General features: G+C 36.2%; 1 protein-coding gene and 1 long non-coding RNA gene across 6 annotated transcripts in view; one reads left to right on the top strand and one right to left on the bottom strand.

Moving 5' to 3' along the window:
• RBM27 (RNA binding motif protein 27) overlaps positions 1 to 22,975 on the bottom strand; it is a 73,602-nt gene that overhangs the window by 34,849 nt on the left and 15,778 nt on the right. Inside the window, exons 4-10 of one of the 4 annotated variants that reach the window (XM_025892353.2) lie at positions 19,878 to 19,969; positions 19,016 to 19,209; positions 17,871 to 18,131; positions 15,410 to 15,703; positions 12,861 to 12,995; positions 3,906 to 4,070; positions 2,118 to 2,267 (exon numbers count right to left, since the gene is read on the bottom strand). In XM_025892353.2, coding sequence (XP_025748138.1) covers positions 2,118 to 2,267; positions 3,906 to 4,070; positions 12,861 to 12,995; positions 15,410 to 15,703; positions 17,871 to 18,131; positions 19,016 to 19,209; positions 19,878 to 19,969 — 1,291 coding nt within the window. Of the gene's footprint in view, positions 1 to 2,117; positions 2,268 to 3,905; positions 4,071 to 12,860; positions 12,996 to 15,409; positions 15,704 to 17,870; positions 18,135 to 19,015; positions 19,210 to 19,877; positions 19,970 to 22,975 lie in introns of all 4 variants that reach the window. The other 3 variants (XM_025892352.2, XM_025892355.2, XM_025892354.2) reach the window with 3 other exon arrangements.
• On the top strand, positions 815 to 11,958 carry LOC112839427 (uncharacterized). Of its 2 annotated transcripts, XR_003212197.2 has the most exons (4): positions 815 to 971; positions 1,490 to 1,587; positions 3,053 to 3,096; positions 11,852 to 11,958. It is a non-coding gene; the product is annotated as an uncharacterized lncRNA (long non-coding RNA). The 2 variants fall into 2 exon arrangements; XR_003212198.2 differs by lacking the exon at positions 3,053 to 3,096 and having other exon boundaries at positions 11,852 to 11,951.

The following is a 22,975-nucleotide window of genomic DNA, read 5'->3' on the forward strand; positions in this document are numbered from 1 at the left end:
TAGCACCATAAATATAGTGAAATTATTTGTATTCTGATGTGATTCAACAAAAAGTTCACCCAGACAGGATATTATTATGAAATTATGATTTTCCTATGTGTAGCAAAGATACTGTGCTTATATAGGACTACACCTTATTCTTGGATGTAAAATAAAGGATCTAAAGTGCACAATCTCTACAATACACTTTCAAGTAGTTCAAGAAAAAGAAATGTGAAGGGAGAAGGGAAGAAAGGAGAAAGAGAAGAATGTACATGTATACAAGCAAGTACTCCCACCTGAAGGTGATAAAACGGTAACAGATGACAAACCAAAGTGAAGGTATTCAGATGTTCATCGTACTTCTTTTGATTTTTTGTAGGTTTAAAATTTTTCAAACTCAAAAGTTGGGAGGAAAATCCAAAGCCAATACTATAAACTGGTATATTTCATTCACAACATTTAAGACTAAAATACTTAAAAGAAACTGACCTTACAATGGCTTATCTGTGGGTGGGAAGAGGTGTGTTGTAAAAGTAAAACTAGCAGCAAAGAATAACATGTAGAGCTAGTTGTTAGGTCGGGGATGAGGGGTGGAGGTAGTATATACCATTTCACTGTGTGACAGGGAAATTGTGAGGCAAGTTCACTCATATAACATATATTTCTTCAGCAGCTGCTATAGCTCCAACAGTTATATTAGACCTTATGTATGAATTAGTGAATAAAGTAACTATGATCTCTGCCCTGTTATGGCCTTTGTTTTCAGAAGACTAATGGAGGAGATAGCAATTGTGATGGCATGAAGCATTCTAGAATTTGAGATGCCATTATATCTTCCCCAGAACAGTTATGATTACCTCTTAACATTGCCTCGTGCTTTTCTTTATTGAAGTGTTTTATAATAAAAGGAAAGTATAGCCAGAACTTCGATGACTTGCCAACATGACAAACCAAGCCTGCTATACAAAAACCACATGACTTCTACCTCAGTGAGTTTAGCCATGAATTACTATACATGAATGCATACAAAGACCAGACTAGTGGCAAAGGGAAAACATGAATTTCTGAGAATATGATCTTCCCACTAATTTCAAGTAATCTGGTAATAATTTATGCATTATAGCACAGAAGGTAAAAGCATATTCTTCAGAATTAGATACACCTGGGTTCAAGTTCCAGTTCTGTCATTAATAGCTGTGTGACCTTGGGCAAGATCTTTAACCTCTCTAACCCTCAGTGTCTTTATCTGTAAAAAGAGAATAAATATAGTACCACTTTCAAGGAGTTGTAGGAAAGGAATACAAGAGATAATAATACATATGAAAGCATTTGGTTTCATCTTGACACAAAACTGTTAGTCTGTAGTGGTAACACTGATATTAATGGCAGTAAAGAAAAGTTAATAAAAGCAAGATAGGAAAGAAGGTAAGAACAGGAAAATGGACACCATATAATTAAATCAGGATGGCCCATGGCCAGTCATTCAAATTCAAATTAAATATTACAGATCAAACTACATAAGTAAGAAGAATTGCAATGTCATCAAACTTTCTAGCCCAACCTTTTAGAGGGGAGGAAAAAGAAGGACATCAACCCATATTAAAGGTAAATGCTTGCATTTAGTCTATTTTATTTTTTTACATTTAGTCTTTAAAGGTTTGTGACTATGCTTTGCAAAGGTCCTAACATATGGTTATAATCATAAATACTAAAAAAGATCAAGTGATTTTATTATAGTGTTTCAGATTCTCAGTTATTAGTATGAAGCATAGCTCTTATGATACAAAGTAGGCCCTTAAGTGATCAGTTTCTCTGAGGGCAAGGGACCATGTCATTTCATCTTTCTTTACCTAATATCTAACACTGTGCCCAATAAATAGCTAAAACAGCCTAAAGGTCTACAAAAATAGCAATTAAAAAATATAAGTATTATTTTTATTTTAAAATAAATATGTTCTAATTATAGCTTTAAAATAAAATTTGGAGATACAGTTACTCAAACAAATTTACTTGATATGATTACATAGCACTCTTCAAAAAGACAATGTATAAGTAATTCTGGACTTTGGTGAGGTCTGAAATGCTATACTGAATTCCTGTATAACAGCATCAAAGAAAGTATGAGGCAGTCTCACCTCTTGGATTTGCATCCATATCTCCAGATGTTAGGCCAATCAAGTTTGGGCGCTGTGTCTGAGTTCTTGAAAAGAACTGTCTGTACTGAGATCTACCAGAACTGGTAATACTAGGAGCTTCTGGATTATAACCATCTGGTTCATACGTATCTGGGGGAAAACAAAACAACAAAACACGTAACAAATCAGAGAGAAGTTAATTTCTCATTAATAAAATAAACTGCAAAAAATGAATTTTTTCTTCAACAAATATATCAACCTATACATATATACCTGAATTACAGTATATAGACATACCTATTAGCAGTGAAAGAAATGAAAATGCTCCTGTCCCAAAACACAGATACACAGATCCATTCTTGATTACAGAGATATTTCCAGATTTATTTACCTAGCCATTTTTATCCTCTATATTAATCACCTAGTCCTAACATCAATGAACATTTTAAGAGAAACATGCACATATATGAATATAATATATAAAGGACTGGTTGAGTTTCCTCAGTTATCATGTCTCACCAATTTCCAGGTGCCCTTTTAATTAGGGGGAAAATCAATCTACTAATTTGGTTATCTACACTTTAAAAGGGAGATATAATAGCTGGTTTCATACATAAAACATTTCAAATGCTTTCTTTCAAACAGCTAAATAAGATAAATTTTATATGTCTAAACATAATCATGATCTTACTACCAACAACCTCATCAATGTCACTTTTATCATGTTCCCTTTGTTTTCTCTAAAAATACTTATTTTTAAAATTCTATTGCTAAATAACTATCTTGTTAGTGTTAAAGAAATTGAGTATTCATCTCTAAATAGTAAATATCCTCTTCATCCTACATAAAATCAAAGAACGGTAAAGATTAAGTGAAGACACTGGTTTTCCCCACTGCGCTTTAGAAGTCCTTGCATCTCTTTTTTATTTTCTTAGTGGAAAAATTCTCTATGGCGTTCATAGGAAGTTTCAGCTACAAGGTAAGAGACATTCAGATCCTTAATAATGGCCAATCAGTTCTATGATTCTAAGTAGAAGATCAGCAAATTATTATAAAAAAAAGTTTTCAGTTACTACTTGGTAGTCTTGACAGAAGAGCTCCTATAGTTAAATCTCCTATAGCTGTAGAATGTTTTAAAGAAGTTACATAATCAAATGACCTTATTCCTGAGAATATAAAGAACCCCTAGAAACTTAAAAGTCCTTAAGTCAATTATGATGAACTGAGATCCAAAGGCAAAGTGAGAAATGTTAAAAACCTCATGAGACACCCACAAAGCATTCCACGCAGGTCTTCAACATGTACACGCAGGTAGGAGGGAAGAGTTTTCAAGAAATCACTATATTATACACAGCCAGTCAACACACAGGGCAGAGGGGAGAAAAAAAAGACATGTTCATCCTTGATCAGCAAGAAATCAGATGGTTTGGTTTTGTTTTTTAAAAAATTATACTCTAGTTTTTCTTGAAATGTGTGACTGATTAGAAAACATTCAAGTAGATATCCTCTTCCTATTTATTGGATTAGAAATCAAAGAACTAGCATGACTTGTTTCTGAGGCATTAAAACTCAAAATAGAGGACACCAGAGATAACAGACACACAGGAGGCCTCATCATCTATCAATCAGTAGGGACAAATCAAAGAAGCAGAGAAACAGGGAAGAAAACTACCTAAGAGGTTTAATGGGAATTTGTGACAGCAGATCAGGATGCCAGTCACCACTTAGGCTGGCAAGCTGTGGTACAAAAGATCAGAGAGATGGATGGCCATTTGTAGCAAAGCTTACCTGGGACCAGAGGGGTGGGGCTGGAGACTGAGGTATGGTACCCAATGGAGGATCCCATGAGGTTTCGAGGTGGCACCAAACGAGCTGCCAACAGAGGAGGCGGTGTCCCCAACTGAAGTCGCTCAGATGCAGCAGCACCATGTTCACGAGAGTACATGGGCTGTCCTACAGAGGAAAGAATAGGAGGGCAGCTGGGAATGAGAGTCACAAGCTTCTCAGGTAATGCCTTATTTCCTGAGACTTCAGCCAAGAACAGAGAAAAGTACACCAATGGGAATGTCAGTCGAGAAAGGTATTACTGAGATTCTTCCTAACTCCAGAAACAGACATACAACTAGTTAGGATGCACTGAGGTATAAAGAAAGAGTAAGAATTAGGTAGTATGACCTGTATAATCTCCATCTTTCATAATCTGAAGTGAATAACTATGCGTTAACTGTACACAAAACTGAACAGTCAAGCATATCACACTATCAGACAAAGGTGCCCTAAGCTATTATTCGTGTAGAAACTTGTATCCAATAAAACATGCAGTTTTGAAGACTGTCATACCCATTAAAAACAAAAATTCTTCTCCTAAAACTCACACAATTTCAGGTTCACACAAAACATACTCCCATATCTGAGGGCAGAAAAAAGAAGAAATTAAAAAAAAACACACACACATACACACACACATACACACCCCCACAAGGATACCCTCACAGAGAATAAGAAACGTTCAAAAGAAAAAAACTAAACAAGATAGTGAAAACTTGCTACCCCTTAGCAGGTGGATAACAAGTACAAACAAAGAAAAAAAGGACAAAACCCCAGACACACAGACCAACCACTGTACATATGAAATTACCTCAGATATTAGGAACCACTTTTTGAAAGAAAGGACATTTAGTGCTCACATTTACTAATGGAAGAATGTCTGACACAATGAAGTCAAATTTGGTAGAAGAGGATTTAAAAAGAAGTATCAAGGAGCAGTTTTTTTCTTTCACTGGTCACTTACTAGTATCTGTTTTACTGACTACCCCCATGAGACCTATTTATAATATTTACTCAATATTTTATACCTAAAGTCAGACATTCACTATGTGGCTCAAGACAAAGTGAATTTAGAATTATTTTTTATACCCAATGAATGTCCTTAAAAGTTATAAATTTCCAAAAGATTTTTAATACACTTTAACAGAACAAGCCATAAAGCAACCACCTGATTTCATAGGAAATATAGAAGGGAAACAGATGTACTAAATTTTACTATCTTTCTCTTCCTATGTATGAAGCAAAGAGACAAGTGACAAATCATACTGTACAGCAGACCACAAAACTGTGCGCTTAGCATCAATTCTTTCAATATTTACATTTAAAAAGTCTCTTTCAACCATTATATTACAAAAACAATCTAACATATCAACAATCTAAAAATAGTTGTAAGAACGACCTACTGTGCAGAATTTCCTGCAGAATGAAGGAGTGTACTAAAGAGAAAAATGGGGAAGTGCATTCTCAGTCCATATGACTGGTTTAATTTTTGTTTTTGTTTTTTTTTAAAGATTTTATTTATTTATTTGACAGAGAGAGACAGCGAGAGCAGGAACACAAGCAGGGGGAGTGGGAGAGGGAGAAGCAGGCTTCCCGCTGAGCAGGGAGCCCGATGTGGGACTCGATCCCAGGACCCTGGGATCATGACCTGAGCCGAAGGCAGACGCTTAACGACTGAGCCACCCAGGCGCCCTGGTTTAAGTTTTTGATGTACCCAGTATATTTAACTAATAACTGTCTCAAAGTGAACTGGAAAGTTAAAGGCTAATTTGCACAATGTCCCTTCAACATGAGTGACAAAGAACATGCATTTAATTTATTCAAATGAAGCCTGATGTTCTTCAACAACACCTACTCTCTCAGTATTATTTAAAAACAAAAAGCTTCCTTAGACAAAAGGCTGATTCTAGGTCTGGGCAGAAAATTAAGATGAACCTGGTATACCGTCATATATATATATATATATATATATACACACACATACACACACACACACATATATATACACCATCATATATATATATATATATATATACACACATACACACACACATATATATATATACCGTTTTATATATATATATATACACACATACATACACACACACACACATATATATATATATATACAACTTGTGTTTCCAGAAGCAAGACAACTATGGAACATTAGGTGTATCAAAAACAAAACAATCTGCAGGAGCCAACACGAAGAGGCTCCCATGGTCAAAGATGAAACAATGTGAACACCAAAAAGGATGTAATGGGGTGAAACGTATCAAACATGTTAAAAATCCATGAGTTCATAATGATCCCCTTTGGAAGACACAAGGAAAGCAGTAATTCATTATTCTGAAAACTGACAAATGAAAGGAAACAAGTATTTATCCTGTCTTTTATAAAAACTGCATTTCAAGTTAACCAAATGGTTAACACTACTGAGTTTCACTTCGTAGAATGCCTGTCAATAAACGTAGAAGAAATTACAGAATTAGAATCACACTATTATAACCCCTAATGAAACAACAGATCTAAGCAGTGATCACAAATGGCTGCTGAAACCATGAGCAACTTTTAAAATGGATGAATCAGAATGAAAACAACTGTACACACTGATCAATGTTTACAACGAAGGAAAAAACCCAACATTATGTACATCATGAAATACTGCAGTAGGAAGTACATCAATAAAATATTCATGACCAAAAAAAACAAAAAAACAAAAAAACAACCACACCAACCTGAATCTAAAGTCTCCAAATTTAGCCCCTAATTTACAGGAAATATAGAGGACTGAAGAATGTGTTAAATGACACAAGTGGAAGCAATATGCCAAGTCCAGAATGTGAAAAAATTCTTCAGGACAATGATCTGTTTCTTAAATAAATGTCAAGGAAAAACCAAAAACCAAGGAAAAACCAAAAAAGAGGTAAGGGAAATCGTTATAGATTTAAAGACTTAAGAAAGGTCTCTTCTAAATGTAATATATAACCTTGGTTGGATGCAGCTTCAAAGAACCAGCTGTGAAAGGACACCTATGATACAATTTGGAAATATGAACACTGATTGGATATTTGACAACAGTAAATATTTTGGGAGTGTGATAAAGTATTATAATAGTGTGTTTAATCCTTATCTTTTAAAGATATATATTTAAGTTCTTACTGATGAAATGTTATGTTTGGGGGTGGCTCTAAAATAATCAAGTCAGAGGTGAGTTACAGATGAAGCAAGATTAATCATATATGTTGAGGAGCGTTGAAGCCTCTGAGTACCTGAAGATTCCTGCAGTATTTGTTTTCCTTCTGTGTATATCTGAAATTTTCCAAAATAAGTTTTTCTTAAATCAAATAGGTTACAATAATGGTGAAGGTGAGCTGGTCACAATTTAATTCATTCAGTTTAGTTCTGATGGGCATAAAGAGTGACTAGATAATTCCAAACTACAAACATCCCAAGTTCATGCTCCTCTCTTGTTTTTCGTATTTCTTACATGCTGGAGAGCAAAATTTTCACATTCTTAATCTTAACTCTAGTCAGGTGAAGACAGTCTTTATGCAAACTGAAATTTTAGCTACTCTGTAATTTCCTGATTTTGTCATTAAGAGTATTCCCAGGAAAAAAATCTTAACTTTTAAACTAAAAGCTCAATTAGGAAACAAAAAAGCTACACCTTCCAATTATTGGCCATATTTATCATGTATCTTCTGTATTAGAATCTAAGGTACCTGGCACACCATCCGAAGCTCCAGGGCCTAAATGGTGCCTGGTGCATAGTAGGAACTCAATAAAGAGTCACTTAACTAAAAGATGAAAGCTTATTTATTAAAAGTATCCCAATGACAAGTATTTTGGATGGAACTCTGTATGTTGAAATGGGCAGTAAGATATTGAATGTAAGACAAACCAAAGTAAAACACAAAGGGAGAGAAACCCAACAATATTCAGTGACTCTACGGGATATCAATATGCTTCTCTAGACATCAAAATCCATGATTCTGCACTGAGAAATGTTCCACAGGATTAAACGAGGAATCTCAAGTTTAATAGGAATATAGTGTTTCACTAATTTTACATAGTTGATAACAGGAGATATATCTTCAGAAAGATAAAGATAATTTACATAAATTCATTTGAAGACTACAACTTCCTTCAACCTAAAAATCAATTGGTAGAATACAGAATATTATATTCTATTACTTTTTCACACACTCATTAGAGTGAGCTTAGCAATCATAAAATAGTCCTACCATGTCTTCTTCAAATAAACTTAAACAGGTTGAATTTAAGGGAAAAAAAGGGAATATACTTGAAAATGGTACTGTGAAAACCAAAAACGTATATAGTGAGTTGGTTAATTCAAATTTGTGTAAAATATTTTAAGTACTTCAGAGGAAATAGTTGATTTTAATAGGTGTTACGATATTGCTCTCTTTCCATAAAATTTCAATTACATCTATTATTTAAGTCCTTTTCAGAGTATCTGTGACATTTTTAATTCAAGAAACAACAAAATTTCAGAGTTTTTTCCAAACTATATCCATTTGACATCAAGTTTTAAATACCATTACTATGAGCCACCGATATCCTACCCAGTTATATGATGTGGATAATTTCTTTTCTTCTGTTAATATTCAATTGCCTTTTCCAAAACAAGTAATAACCACAGCCAAAATGAGTTTTATTTTTGACAGTTAGTTCCTTTGTCACCTCTATTTCTGAGCCACTCTGCTCATCCAGTCCTAACAGCAAAATACACTGTACTTGTTTTTTTAAAACATATTTCTTTTCCACTATTAAGGTTTTTGCTTCTTAGAAGAATCATTTCTTAATTCATCTGTATATTCCCAGTACCTAGCATTGAGTAGACTCCTATTTTTACCTCTAAAAATCCAGATTTCATTTTTCTCTGTATATTCCAGATCTCTACTGACATAATTTTCATAACTAAATACCATCTGATACACTCTATCCCACTTATAAACAATCTATGTAATGAAATTTAAAGATAATTTTGACAATGAAATATCCGTAATTTAAACTTTCCCAACTTACTAAACTTTGAGAGCTAACATTGTAAACATAGTTTTTTACTTCATTTGAAGTGAAGTTCTAATTTTTTTGGAAATTACTGATTATACTATTGAGGAAAGCATACCTGAACAATTTGAAAGATTCAACTTACCTGCCTAGAATGAAATTAAAAAAAAAAAAACTTTTTAAGTCAAGTGAATAGAAAGATACAAAAAAATGTATAACAAACTACATTAACACCAAAAATAAAATGTTGTACTGTTTACACTGAGATCAGAAACTATCTCCTACATTTTCAAATTTCTCTATAAATTTTAGAATCAAAATTTAACTTTTAAAAAAGGAAGAGAGGGGCTCCTGGGTGGCTCAGTTGGTTAAGCATCTGACTCTTGATTTCAGCTCAGGTACTGATTTCATGTGTCATGAGATCAAGCCCTATATCAGGCTTCAAGCTCAGTGGGGAGTCTGCTTGAGATTCTTTCCCTCTCCCTTTGCCCCTCCTCCCACTCACGTGTGTGAGCTCTCTCGCTCTAAAATAAGTAAATCTTTAAAATAAATAAATAAGGAAGAGAGTAGTTTGCATAGTACAAAGTTTTAAATTGTCTGATACAAATAATTCTGTAACTTTCAAAATATTCAGTTGACAACCAACTAAATCTCTTTAAACCGCTGATGCAATATATGAGACTATCCTCCTCTAAATCAGTAATTCACAAATGCCAAAAGGATGTTACCACCTTTTACTGGTCTGAGACAAAAAAGAGGGAAAAAATGTAATTAGTATTTAAGAAAACCAAATGTAAAAGGATAGTCTTTTAGCCTGTATTTTAATGTAAAAATTTATTTTTTAAATTGAAATGACCCTAGATATTGTCACATACAATTCTACAACGTGGCAAATAAAAAGTTGCTAACTGCACTGCTCCCCCAAATTTTCTTAAAAATGTTACCAGCATCTGAAACAGAAGTTTGGAACTTATATGTTTTAAAAGGCCTTTACACAAATATTTTTGCTTTTAAAAAGAGAAAAATGGTGTTCAAGTAACATGAAGTTTACCTTTTTTCATGTTGGCTCTCAAGCATGTAGCACAATGCCTGGCACATAGAAGGCATTCAATAAATACTTGCTCCATTAATGAATATGAAGCTAAGTCATAATGGTAACTGCCAGATTTTTATAAATTAAAATCAAAACGGAATTTTTACAGGGTGAGTCACGATGTTAAATTTACCAATATTAAAATAAATGGTAATTGCCAGACTTTTTAAAAAATTCAAAACAAAACAGAATTTTTATCGTGAGTCACAATGCTAAATTTAACAGTAAGAAAATGTGCCATCTGCAACAAACTCTCAGATAAATAATCCATTTTTTGTACTTACAAGTCCAAAGGCATTAAGAAATAATGTTAAGAGATGAACTGGGGAGAATAAATGATACAGGACTGATAAATCTTGAAGCTGAGTAATAAGTATATGAGAACACATTATACTATCTTTACGTTTAAAATTTCTCTAAAAAATGAGAGAAGCAGTAAAACAAACATGCGCTATAAAAAGACACTATAGTAGTTAGAAGACTGTGAGATACTAAGATGTGGTTTCTGTTCTGAGGCTCAGCTGAACATAAAATTAACATACATGAAAGAAATCTAACAGTGGGCCTGTGTACAATTATATGTCATTATGTAATAAATGCTTTTCAGTCCTGTAGGAGTTTACAACAGAGCAATAATGTTCCCCATGTACTTAGAAGATTTAGGCCTTGAAAGAAGAGAAGAGAGAGAGCAGATTACTAGGAGTGAAGACAGGAAAAGAAAGTTGAGTCACGGAGCACCTGGGTGGCTCAGTTGGTTAAGTGTCTGCCTTCGGCTCTGGTCATGATCCCAGGGTCCTGGGATCGAGCCCCACATCGAGCTCCCTGCTTAGCGGGAAGCCTGCTTCTCCCTCTCCCACTCCCCCTGCTTGTGTTCCCTCTCTCGCGGTCTCTCTGTCAAATAAATAAAATCTTTAAAAAAAAGAAAGAAAGAAAGTTGAGTCACAACGGAGGCACAGACTAGGTATAACTGGCCTAACCAGAGAAGATACATGTGGGAGTATAGTGAAAAAAAGAGATTACCAAGAAGGGCGGGGTAGATTATAGAAAGAGAAACTATAGGGAAGGGTTCATCGGTAGTCTGGGAAGAGGGGCACCTGGGTAGCTCTGTGGCTGAGCTTCAGACTCTTGATCTCAGCCCAGGTCTGGATCTCATGGTCTTGAGTTCAAGTCCTGTGTTGGCCTCCACGCTGGGCATGGAGACTACTTATAAAAAAATATATATGTGTAATTTAGGGGGAAATTGTGGCCACTGCAGAGTTCTCATGAGGTACTGTTCTGATTCATTTTCTCAGGAAAATTAGCTTAGCAACATTACATGGTGTGACTGAGGAGGACTGAAATATAATGGAGTCAAGATTATAGCAATAACCCAAATGTGAGGTGATTCAAGTGTGAATGAAGGCAGAAGCCACAGCAGGAATAGAAAGGGATATTTCAAAGAAAAAGAGAAAGGATTTTTTGATTAACTAGATATAAATAAAGCAAAGCAGTGAGTCAATCATGTCAAGGTTTCAATTCTAGGTGATTAGATGGTGTTATTTCAATTTATAAAGACACACAGGGATAGTGGAGGTAGACACTTCAAGAGAAGATAATTATGTTTGATTTCAGCAAAGTTGCAATTTAAGGAGACAACAGTAACCATAGTATTATAAAACCTAATCTTTATATTTAGCTTACTAGATGCCAAGTTCTATTCCAGATAGATGTATTAACGCATTTATTCCTGAAACATGCTTTTGAGGTGAGTAACGTTATTATTATTCCCATTTTACAGAAGAGAAAACTGAGATTCAGTGAAGTTACTTGCCTACGATCACAATGACAGTTAAGTAATGGAACCAGGATTTAAACCTGGGATTCATTGTATTGCTGAATAACCTTACCATGACATGATAAAGATGAAGAAATGTTTATGATAAATACCCTGCACAAAAGATGAATTTATTCATTAAGCTACATAGCTGTGTAAAAAAAAAAAAAAATCCCGGGGCGCCTGAGTGGCTCAGTGGGTTAAATGTCTGCTTTCAGCTCAGGTCATGATTCCAGACTCAAGCCCACATTGGGCTCCCTGCTCAGCGGGGAGTCTGCTTCTCCCTCTGACCCTTCTTCCCCTCATTCTCTCTTTCTCAAATAAAATCTTAAAAAAAAAAAAAAAATCTCACAATTTGACATTTTTAACAACCAATTACCTTATTTTTATGTTTCTGGAGAAAGGAATATTTTAAAAAGCTTTAAATAAACTAAAAATAATGACAAAAACACCTAAGAAATCAGAGAGAACAAAGATTTAAGAATTATTATAGTTAAACATAAATGTTATAAATAGCATTGCCACTAAATATTACAGTTTAAATGATGCTCTCTATCGTCACTCCAACATACAAGTTAAATAATTATTTGGTGTATTTTATCCGACCTTTTGTATACTCTTAAAAGATAAGCCTTATGTTTTTGAAATTCAATCAGAGGAACAATTTTTCAACAGAAGCTTCAAAATAAATTTCCTTTAGAAGAGACTAAAGCTTCAAAACACATGTCCTTCAGAAGATACTAAATGTTGCTACTTCCTTTATAGCAGAAGGCCTTGCCCTGTTCTTCCATTAACACACAAGATAAAATACAGCCATACAGTATAATCACACAGTAAATTGCCTTGTGAATACAAATATAATTTTTATATGGTACAGTCCATAAGAAGAAAAACTATTCTTCTTTAGAAGTATGACACTGAAACTTAGCTTTTCTATACCCTAGCAATTTTAAGTCAAGCAATATTTACTCACGTTCTGATACTGTATAAAGGAGGTTCTGGGGTAAAGGAGGAGGTAGTCTTGCTCCCACTGGTGCAAGATTGGGCACTGCACTTGTCCCAGGCTGGTCACGGTTGTTTATCAAGCTTGACTGTGTTATGGGTGGTCCTAAGAATTTAAAAAAAAAAAGAAAAGAAGAAGAAGAAGAAAGGTGGAGCATTAATGTTTCCTAACTAATAAAAATATTCACTATACTAAAACTAATTTGGATAGTCATAATTAAAGTACCTACTTTCGCATAGAACAGAACTAAGGAATTTGATAAATGCAGGCTTCAGCACTCTAAGTTGCATAATTAATTAAGATGACGTTTTAGCTCTAGAACAGACAAAACAATTCCAGGGTGGAAAAAAAAGGACAGTTACCTCCGGGGAGTGGGAGTGAAAAATGGCTGAGAAAGCACTTGAACAATCTTTCTGGGATAAAGGTAAGCTCCTTTTTTTAAAAAAAGATTTACTGGGGCGCCTGGGTGGCTCAGTTGGTTGGGCGACTGCCTTCGGCTCAGGTCATGATCTTGGAGTCCCGGGATCGAGTCCCACATCGGGCTCCCTGCTCAGCAGGGAGTCTGCTTCTCCCTCTGACCCTCTTCCCTCTCATGCTCTCTATCTCTCATTCTCTCTCTCTCAAATAAATAAATAAAATCTTTAAAAAAAAATAAATAAATAAAAATAAAAAAAGATTTATTGGGGTGCCTGGGTGGCTCAGTCGTTAAGCGTCTGCCTTCGGCTCAGGTCATGATCCCAGGGTCCTGGGATCGAGCCCCACATCGGGCACCCTGCTCAGCAGGAAGCCTGCTTCTCCCTCTCCCACTGCTTGTGTTCCCTCTCTCGCTGTGTCTCTCTCTGTCAAATAAATAAATAAAATCTTTAAAAAAATAAAAATTTAAAAAAAATTTTTTAAATATTTATTGATTTATTTGAGAGAGAGAGAAAACTTGAGCAGGGGGAGGGGCAGAGGGAGTGGAAAAAAGAATCATCAAGCAAACTCCGCACTGAGCATGGAGCCCAATGCAGCGCTCCATCCCAGCACCCTGAGATCATGACCTGACCCAAAATCAAGAGTCAGACGCTTAAGATTGAGCCACCCAGGCACCCCTGGGATAATGGTAGAATTCTATAGAACTCTTAAGTTCTACAACATTAGGAACATGTTTAAATGTACTGATGTCTGCAACATACTAGGAAATGCATCAAAAATAATAATGGGAGAGATAGAAAGATACGTGATAATAGAAATATAGTAAAATATTAATCACAGAACCTTGATGATGAGTATATGGGTGTTCAGTGTACAATTATTTCAACTTTTCAGTTTGCTTGAAATTTTTCATAGCAAAATGTTGGGGGAAAATGACATTCTTGGGTTTCACTTTTAAACAGAAATATTCCCACCTATCACATCTTTAATTGTGAGAATTTCTATATAAGAAGATGCTTTTTTATCTGGGGAATAAAATCTCAAGTTGAGCTTCACAATTATGTCATTTACATGACAATATTAAATATATGTATCAGGTGCCTGAGTGGCTCAGTCGGTTAAGCATCTGCCTTCGGCTCAGGTCATGATCTGAGGGTCCTGGGATCAAGCCCCGCATGGGGCTCCCTGCCCAGAGGGGAGTCTGCTTGTCCCTCTGCCTGTCCCCGTGGCTTGTGCGCTCGCTCACTCTCTCTCTCAAATAAATAAAAAAAATAAAAAATAAAAAAAGAATCTAATGCATCCAATGTCTCCAAACCTTTATCAACTTTAATGTATTCTATAAAGAACATTAATGCAGGAATGCTAGGTGATAGATAGGTACATGAGTTCGTGCTAAACCATTTTTGTCAACTTCTTATGAGTCTACAATAATTTCAAAAATAAAAAGTTTAGGGGAAACTGCTCTCCCTCTCTCTCAAATAAATAAATCTTTTTATAAGTTCTTCAAGAATATTAAAATAATTTTTAAAGTCTTTTTGGAAATTTTCAAATACACACAGAAGTAGAACAATATGTGTACCATATGGACTGTCATAAAATTTATTTATCTGAGAGAGAGAGAAAGAGAGAGTGGCACATGAGTGGGGGAAGGAGCAAAGAGAGAGAATTTCAAGCAGATTCCCCGCTGAGTTTGGAGCCCACTGCAGGGCTCAATTTCATGACCCTGAGATCATGACCTGAGCCGAAATCAAGAGTCGGAGGCTTAACTGAGTGAGCCATCCAGGAGCCCCAAAAGAGATTTTCTTTAAAAACTAGGAAATTTCATTAAACTACTGGCATGTTCTTTTTTCTGACATCTTCAAAACTGGATTTCTTAAGATATTGTCAACTAGCAAGATTTTGACACCCAAGATTTTTTGAAGGTACTATAATCTAACACAACAATGGATAGAATAAAGAATAACATTTTAATTATAGGAATATATTCCAAATTCTATTAATTTACCTTTCAAAAACTTTAAATCTAGTATCGTTAGTGAAGAGATAGGTTCTTCTAAATACAATTCTTTGCTAAAGGACAAAATATTTAATGAACATGTACTTACTTGGTATGGGAAGCACAACAGAAGGTGGAGGCTGGCCATGTCCCTGGGGGACAGGAAGTCTCATACTGTGGCCAGGACCTGGACCTGGACCTGGGCCTGGGCCTGGGCCAGGACCTGGGCCTGGGCCTGGGCCTGGCATTGGAGGCATTAACATTCCAGGAGGTGGTGGAGGAGGAAGCCCAGGAGGAGGTGGAGGGAAAGGAATCATGCTTGGCAGAGCAACTTCATCAACAACCAGGGGATCATTTCCGTGATCAAACTGACAAAGGTCACCAAGTACACAAAATCCTCTTTCTGTAAGAATATAAGAAGAATCTTATTATGATCTTAGAGTTCAGAAAACAAATAAAACAAGACCCTGAAAAGCCTACCAATCTTATTTACAAAGTAATTTTTCTCCAAGGAATTTAAAAGCCTTAGTGTTACTCTGTTAATCATCACATATCCCTGAGGTAAGGCCAGACAGATGTACTCTCTACTTCCTATGAGACTATGCTTTGTTGAGGTAGCAAGTGACAGGGTCCAAAACAGGCTACTAGCCACTTTAGATTAACCGATTTGCCATTACAGTTTCCTAATAAAAATTCAGATTCAGGGTGCCTGGCTGGCTCAGTCAGAACATGCGACCCTTGATCTTGGGGTCATGAGTTCAAGCCCTACACTGGTCGTAGAGATTACTTTAAGGAAATTAAAAAAACAAAAAAATTCAGATTCATTTTAGCAAAGGCAGGGTATGGGGATAAGGGACTTAACTGGACAATCTAATTTCAATTATCTGTTTTCATGGTAGTATTCTAAATTCTACATTCTTGCTATATCTGCAATTTGAAACTTTAAAATATTTAAGTGGGGGTTCAGCTGGTTGGCTCTGTGGCTTAAGCATCCAACTTTTTTATTTATTTATTTGAGAGAGAGAGCATGAGCAGGGGCAAGGGACAGAGGGAGAGGGAGAGAGAATCCAAAGCAGACTCCACACTGAGCATGAAGCTGACGCAAGGCTCGATCCCACAACCCTGAGACCACGAAACCAAGAGTTGAGCACTTAACCGACTGCACTACTCAGGCGTCCCAAGCATCCAACTCTTGATTTCGGCTCCAGTCATGATCTCAGGGTTGTGATATTGAGCCCTAGGTCGGGCTCCATGCCCATCTCCCTCTGCCCCTCCCCCCTTAAAAAATAAATAAAATAAAACAAAACATTCAAGTGGGAAAGGGCACCTGGCTGGCTCAGTTGGTGGAATGGGTACCGCCAACTCTCAGGGTTTTAAGTTTAAGCCCCAAATTGGGTATAGAGATTACTTAAAAATAAAATTCAAAAAAAAAAAAAAAAGAAAATATTCAAGTGGGCATTATTTACTAGGTGATTCACAGCAGCACTGTTTATAACAACAAAATATTAGAAACACCCCAAAAGCACATTAAGAAACAATTAAGTTAAACATATTTTTCTACATATAGAATACTTAAGAAACCTAAAAAAGGTATTAAGGAAGCCCTAATGTATTAATACGGGATAACTGCCATAAAATACCACTAAGTGAAAAAAACATGCAGAAGAGTATGAAGAGTGTATTACCGTTTATGTGGAAGAGAAAATAGGGGAGACTATACATATCTGTTTATGTACATATACACAGACTATGTTTGGAAAGAGAGACAAGAAATTAATAACATTAAATTGGCCTTGGGAATGAGAACTCTATGGCCAGGAGACCAGGGTGAGAACGAGATAATGCTTGAGTTATGATTTGATTGTATTTCCTACTTAAAAATAAAATGTAAAAATACATATTCTATATCTATAGAAAAAAACATCACAATGTTTGCGATTTGCTTCAAATGATACAGGTCTGGGAGAAGCAGGAGAGAAGTATCGATGAAAACAAATTTGCCCATGACCTCCTAACTAGTGATGTGAGATCATGGATACACTAGGGTTAATTACATTGTTTTGTCAACTTTTATTAATATTTAAATATTTCCATAATAAAAAATTAAAATACACACATACACACAGGTTCACTCAAGTGGAAAGTCAGCAAATTAAAATTTTAAGTAGGTTATAATGCTTAACAAATTCCCAGCACCAAACACTACACAAAAAAAATTGTGACTCCTAATGTCTACCAAATTTTGTGGTATACTTAGTGTTTGAAGTAACAAGAACAACAAAAAACAAACGAATGGGTCAAATCTGAACATTCTCTTAACCAGAGCCAAACTATTAAATCAAGAAAGTAAATAAGCATATGCCAAAAGAGGCTTTCCTCCTCATTCATCCCTTTTAACAAAATCTGGACTATAATGAAAAGATATGCAATATTAACAACATTTGCTTTACTAGTACTTTTGGGTACAAGGTAAAAGAATTTTTGCCATCCTAAGTTCTGCATACGCTAGCAATATTAGCAATATCTGCTTTACTAGTACTTTTGAGTACAACATAAAAGAGAATTTTTACCATCATAATCTCTGCACCGCCTCTTTGGTGGTGGGTTTCGACCAAAAGAATTGGAAGAGCTATGATTGTTATAGTAATTAGACCAACTCTCCGTTGTGTTTTCAGAGTGGTGCGCAGGTGCGATCACAGTAACAGTGCTGGGAATAGACTGTGCCCCAGAGGAGTACTGCTCAGAAGAGCTCGGAGGTGGTGCAGACACAGGCACATAGGAACTCTCCAAGTCATTCCTTTCACTCTTAAACTTTGATCTTTCCCTGTGCTCTGCTTCAGAGACAAAATAAAAACAAGAAACAAGATTAGACATTTATGTTCTTAACGATGTTTATTTTCTCACAGAACAGGGAAGAAGAGAATATTGCAGTAAACTCACTGAGCTGTCCATATTTCAAAGTGCTCTCATTAACATATCCTAAAACCAGGAACATCAAAAACGTGACATATCTTGACCAGTAATTTGTGTAAAGTCATCTTTTATAACACCAACATCAATACATAATGAAGAAAGCCTGATATTTAAGAAAGGTATCCAAGAACTGACTTCCAAACTGATATCCCGAGAGATCAGTGGTTGGGATCCCAGTTATCTACTTACCTTTTTTTCTTTTTAATTTTATAAACTCTAGACAACCTTAAAGCAAAACAATTGTTTTTAGTGACGGGGTGAGGGACAGAGCAGGTAGTCCTCGTCCTTCAATGATAGCTTTGTTGATTAAAAGACGGGGGTGGGGGATGGGTCAGCCCGGGGATGGGTGTTAAGGAGGGCACGTTCTGCGTGGAGCACTGGGTGTTATGCACAAACAGTGAATCGTGAAGCACTACATCAAGAACTAATGATGTACTGTGTGGTGATGAACATAATAAAATAAAATAAAGACATCACTTGCAATTATACGAAATGACTTTAAGTCCAGACATGTGCTATGATATCCTTACAACAGCTTTTTAGTCCAACTCCTGTCAGTCTGTCCTTACAAGAGAGCCCTATCTTTGTCGCAAAATTAGCATTAGGTTTCTGAGACAATTCTAGATCTTACGTTGCTCAGACATGTTAAAGGTACATGTGAGTTTAAGGGGAGCTCTAGTACCCTTATGACAGAGGAAGATAGGCAATACAGACTTTTTAGGAGGAGGCCTCCTCTACTCACCAACATTCCTGTTTGGATCCCGGTCTTTGCTGCGCCCTCTACTTCGGCTTCGACTTCGACTCAGGCCTCGGCTCTTACTCCGACTCTTACTCCTGCCTCTTCTCCAGTCGTATTTCTCACGGTACAGTTCATTCCGCTCATAGTACCGGTCATAGTCTCTCCATTTGCCATCTTCTCTTTTTTTCTCACGTGTCCTGTAATACACAGATATAAAAGCCATATGTATACTATAGGAACCAAGTATGCCAACAAATCAGGAGTACGAAATACCCTCCTTGATTCATCAAAATTCATAATCTCTGTGCTTTTTCAGAAAGCCATAAAACCACAACATAATTCCTCTGATCCATTATATAAAAGGAAAAAACATTCCCTCAATTACACTGGGTGGGGAGAAATGAAAAAAAGAGATGAAACCAAAGTATGGGGAGGGGTAGGGGAAAAATGGAAATTCAAAACTAGAAAAGAAAAAAAGGCAGAAACAAAGTTTTCCTAAACAAAAGACTAATTTTAATGACAGGCTGATGAATCAACATATAAACTAACTATTTATAGTATAAAATACTATGGATGATTTTAATAGCGAGCACCCCTAACCAAATGGAACATTTCCTTCATTAACATCCTCTAAGGAGACTACTCCCACCCCTGTGCTCTTGGGGAAAGCACATAATGATGACTGTTTATAAAAGGAAGAGAAAGTACGACAAAGACAAAAAAATACAGAATGGAGGGAAGGAAGATAACCTCTCTATCAGTTTAGAGAAAGGCGTCGGTACATATGTTAAAAATCCCATTAATGCCCTTATGGTAACTAAAAAGAGAGTTATCAGTGTCTCCCTAACTAAATATAAACACACACCTTCGTTCGCTAGATTCTGAGCGCGTCTTCTGGGGGCTAGGATACTTCTTTTTTCTACCATCTCGTTCTTCCTCTGCTGGCTCCTGAAATACCTATATGAAAGCATTCAATGGGAACAAGATCAGTCCTTCTACTAATTACAAACACATCTATCCGATAATCTTTCTAGTGTAAGAGAGGGCACGAATACAATGAAATACTGAAGTCAAATTATATCCAAAAAAGTTAGACAAGAGAGAGGAGTAAAAAAGATGCTGAAATTACTTTAACAGTAATACACTAAATTTTAAATGTTAATTTCTCTTTAAGATTTATTTATTTGACAGAGAGAAAGAGAGAACACAAGAGCAGGAGGTGCAGAGGGAGAGAATCTCAAGTAGACTCCAGGGCTGAGCATGGAGCCTGACACAGGACTCCACCTCACGACCCTGAGATCACGACTGAGCCAAAACCAAGAGTTGGACCCTCAGCGGACTGCGCCACCCAGGCACCTCAAATGTTAACTTAAGGTAAGAAGAGCAGTACAGGAGGAAAACAGCAATTCATCCCTTATAATGAAATCATAGAAAGAGCAAGTCTTCATCTCCAAGTATCATATAGTAAAATGGGTTTATGTTTTCCTAATTATAAAATATACTCATAATTTGAGAACTGTACATTTATTCCACAGAAAAGGTTTCAAGAATAAATGGTGAAGTTAATAAGTGCCACAAAACTACACATTTTACAAGATTTACAGAAAATGGTATTGGAATTCATGGAAATACTGTCTTCATTTAAAGCCTAACAGTTAAGACTGACTAGAAATAATCTGTGATTTTATTATTTTTTTAAAAAAGTTAATTTCAAAACAAATATATAGCCTCTACTAGAGAAAGGTGAAATAAAGTCATTTGCAAGAGCTAAACAAATGCCCACCTAATGGAGAAGCTCACTTAACAAACAGAAGTCAGTGAATGGAACAGATGATAACAATTTAGTAAAACTCAGGCAACATAAAATGGTAGCCACAATATGGCAACCATATGGCACTGGTTAAAACAGGATTCATTTGTTTAGACTATATTTAAAAATCATTCTACCTATTTACAGGAAATACAGAGTATATATTATTCCCCTTGGATGTGATCTGCAAATACAGACAGTAAAAACTACAGGACAAAAGACTGAGTTCCTTCAACAAAATAAAATTTAAGGAAAAAAAAAGGGGCGTGAGGAAAAGAAGAGAGAAAAATATTGGCAGATTTATAAGGGGATTTAAAGATTAAAAGAGGGCGCCTGGGTGGCTCAGTTGGTTAAGCGACTGCCTTCGGCTCAGGTCATGATCTGGAGTGCCGGGATCGAGTCCCACATCGGGCTCCCTGCTCAGCAGGGAGTCTGCTTCTCCCTCTGACCCTCTTCCCTCTCGTGCTCTCTCTCTCTCTCTCATTCTCTCTCTCTCAAATAAATAAAATCTTTAAAAAAATAAATAAATAAAAATAAAGATTAAGAGAAACTTAAAAGACATCAAGTTGGAAATCATTTTCCTTTTCTGTATTTTGCAAGGATTTTTTTGATGGACATGTATTAATCTCTAACGGAGAAAAACTTTTCTTAAAAAGTTAAAGGAGCCAGGGAGCCAGGGTGACTCCGTTGAGTGTCCGACTCTCGATTTCAGTTCAGGTCATGATCTCAGGGTCATGGGATCAAGCCCTGCATCGGGCTCTGTGCTCAGCACGGACTCTGCTTGTCCCTTTCCCTCTGCTCCTCCCCCGGCTCATGCTCTCTTTCTCTCTCTCCAAAATAAATAAATAAAATCTTCAAAAAAAAAAAAAGTTAAAGGATTGAAGAGAAATAAAAACATAACATCATCTAAAAACTTGGGCATAGGGGCATCTGGGCGACTCAGCTGGTTAAGCGTCTGCCTTCAGCTCAGGTCATGATCCCAGGGTCCTGGGATTGAGGCCCACATCGGGCTCCCTGCTCACTAGGGAGCCTGCTTCTCCCTCTCCTCTCCACTCATGTGCTCTCTCTTGCTATCTCTGTCTCTCTCTCAAATAAATAAATAAATAATAAAAAAATAAAAACTTGGGCATAAATGTTCACAGCAGCATTATTTCTAAAAGCAAAAAAAGAATTAATCACCTGCCTATCAACCCAAATATGCATGAACTGATGACCTAATAAAGAAAATGTGATATATCCACAAAATGGAATATTATTCAGCCATTAAAAAAATGAATACATGATACAACCAAATGAACCTTGAAAGCATTATGCTAAGTGAAAGAAAGAAACCAGTCACAAAAGACTACAAATGGTATCACTCTATTTACATGAAATATTCAGAATAGGCAAATCCATAAGGAAATAAAGTAGATTAGTGGTTGCCTAAGAGAGGGTTAGGGGGCTGGAGGAGAAGGGTTGGAAGGTGATAGATTAATGGGTACACTGTTTCTTTTTTGGATGATGAAAATGATCTAAAATGGATCATAGTGATGGTTGCACAACTCTGAATACAATAAAAAACCACCACATTTGTACACTGTAAATAGGGGAATGGTATGGAAGGGGAGTAGTATTTCAATAATGCTATTAAAAAGTCAGAGGGCATGCACAGTATGGATGAACCTCACATAATAAGATAATGGGATATGTGACCAGCTCAATTGGTGGAGCAGGCTACTCTTGATCTCGGGGTTGTAAGAAGTTCGAGCCCCACGTTGGGTGTAGAGATTACTTAAAAATAAAATCTTAAAAAAAAAAAAAGAACTAAGGGGCGCCTGGGTGGCTCAGCCGTTAAGCGTCTGCCTTCAGCTCAGGTCATGATCCCAGGGTCCTGGGATGGAGCCCCGCATCAGGCTCCCTGCTCAGCAGGGAGTCTGCTTCTCCTTCTCCCTCTCCCCCTGCTCGTGTTCCCTCTCTTGCTGTGTCTCTCTGTCAAATAAATAAAATCTTAAAAAAAAAAAAAGAACTAAAAAAGGCAAAAACTGTATGATTCCTTTTACATAAAATGGAAAAAACAGAAAAAACTAGTACATGGCATTAGAGGAAAGAATAGTGGTTACCCTGGAAAGAGGGAAATGAGAAGGAATAAGGAGAAGGAAATTTAAAAAAAA

This window comes from Callorhinus ursinus, unplaced genomic scaffold (genome assembly GCF_003265705.2).
Source record: "Callorhinus ursinus isolate GAN/ISIS: 27379988/994484 unplaced genomic scaffold, GSC_fseal_2.0 scaffold23, whole genome shotgun sequence".
In the NCBI taxonomy this organism is placed as follows: Eukaryota; Metazoa; Chordata; class Mammalia; order Carnivora; family Otariidae; genus Callorhinus; species Callorhinus ursinus.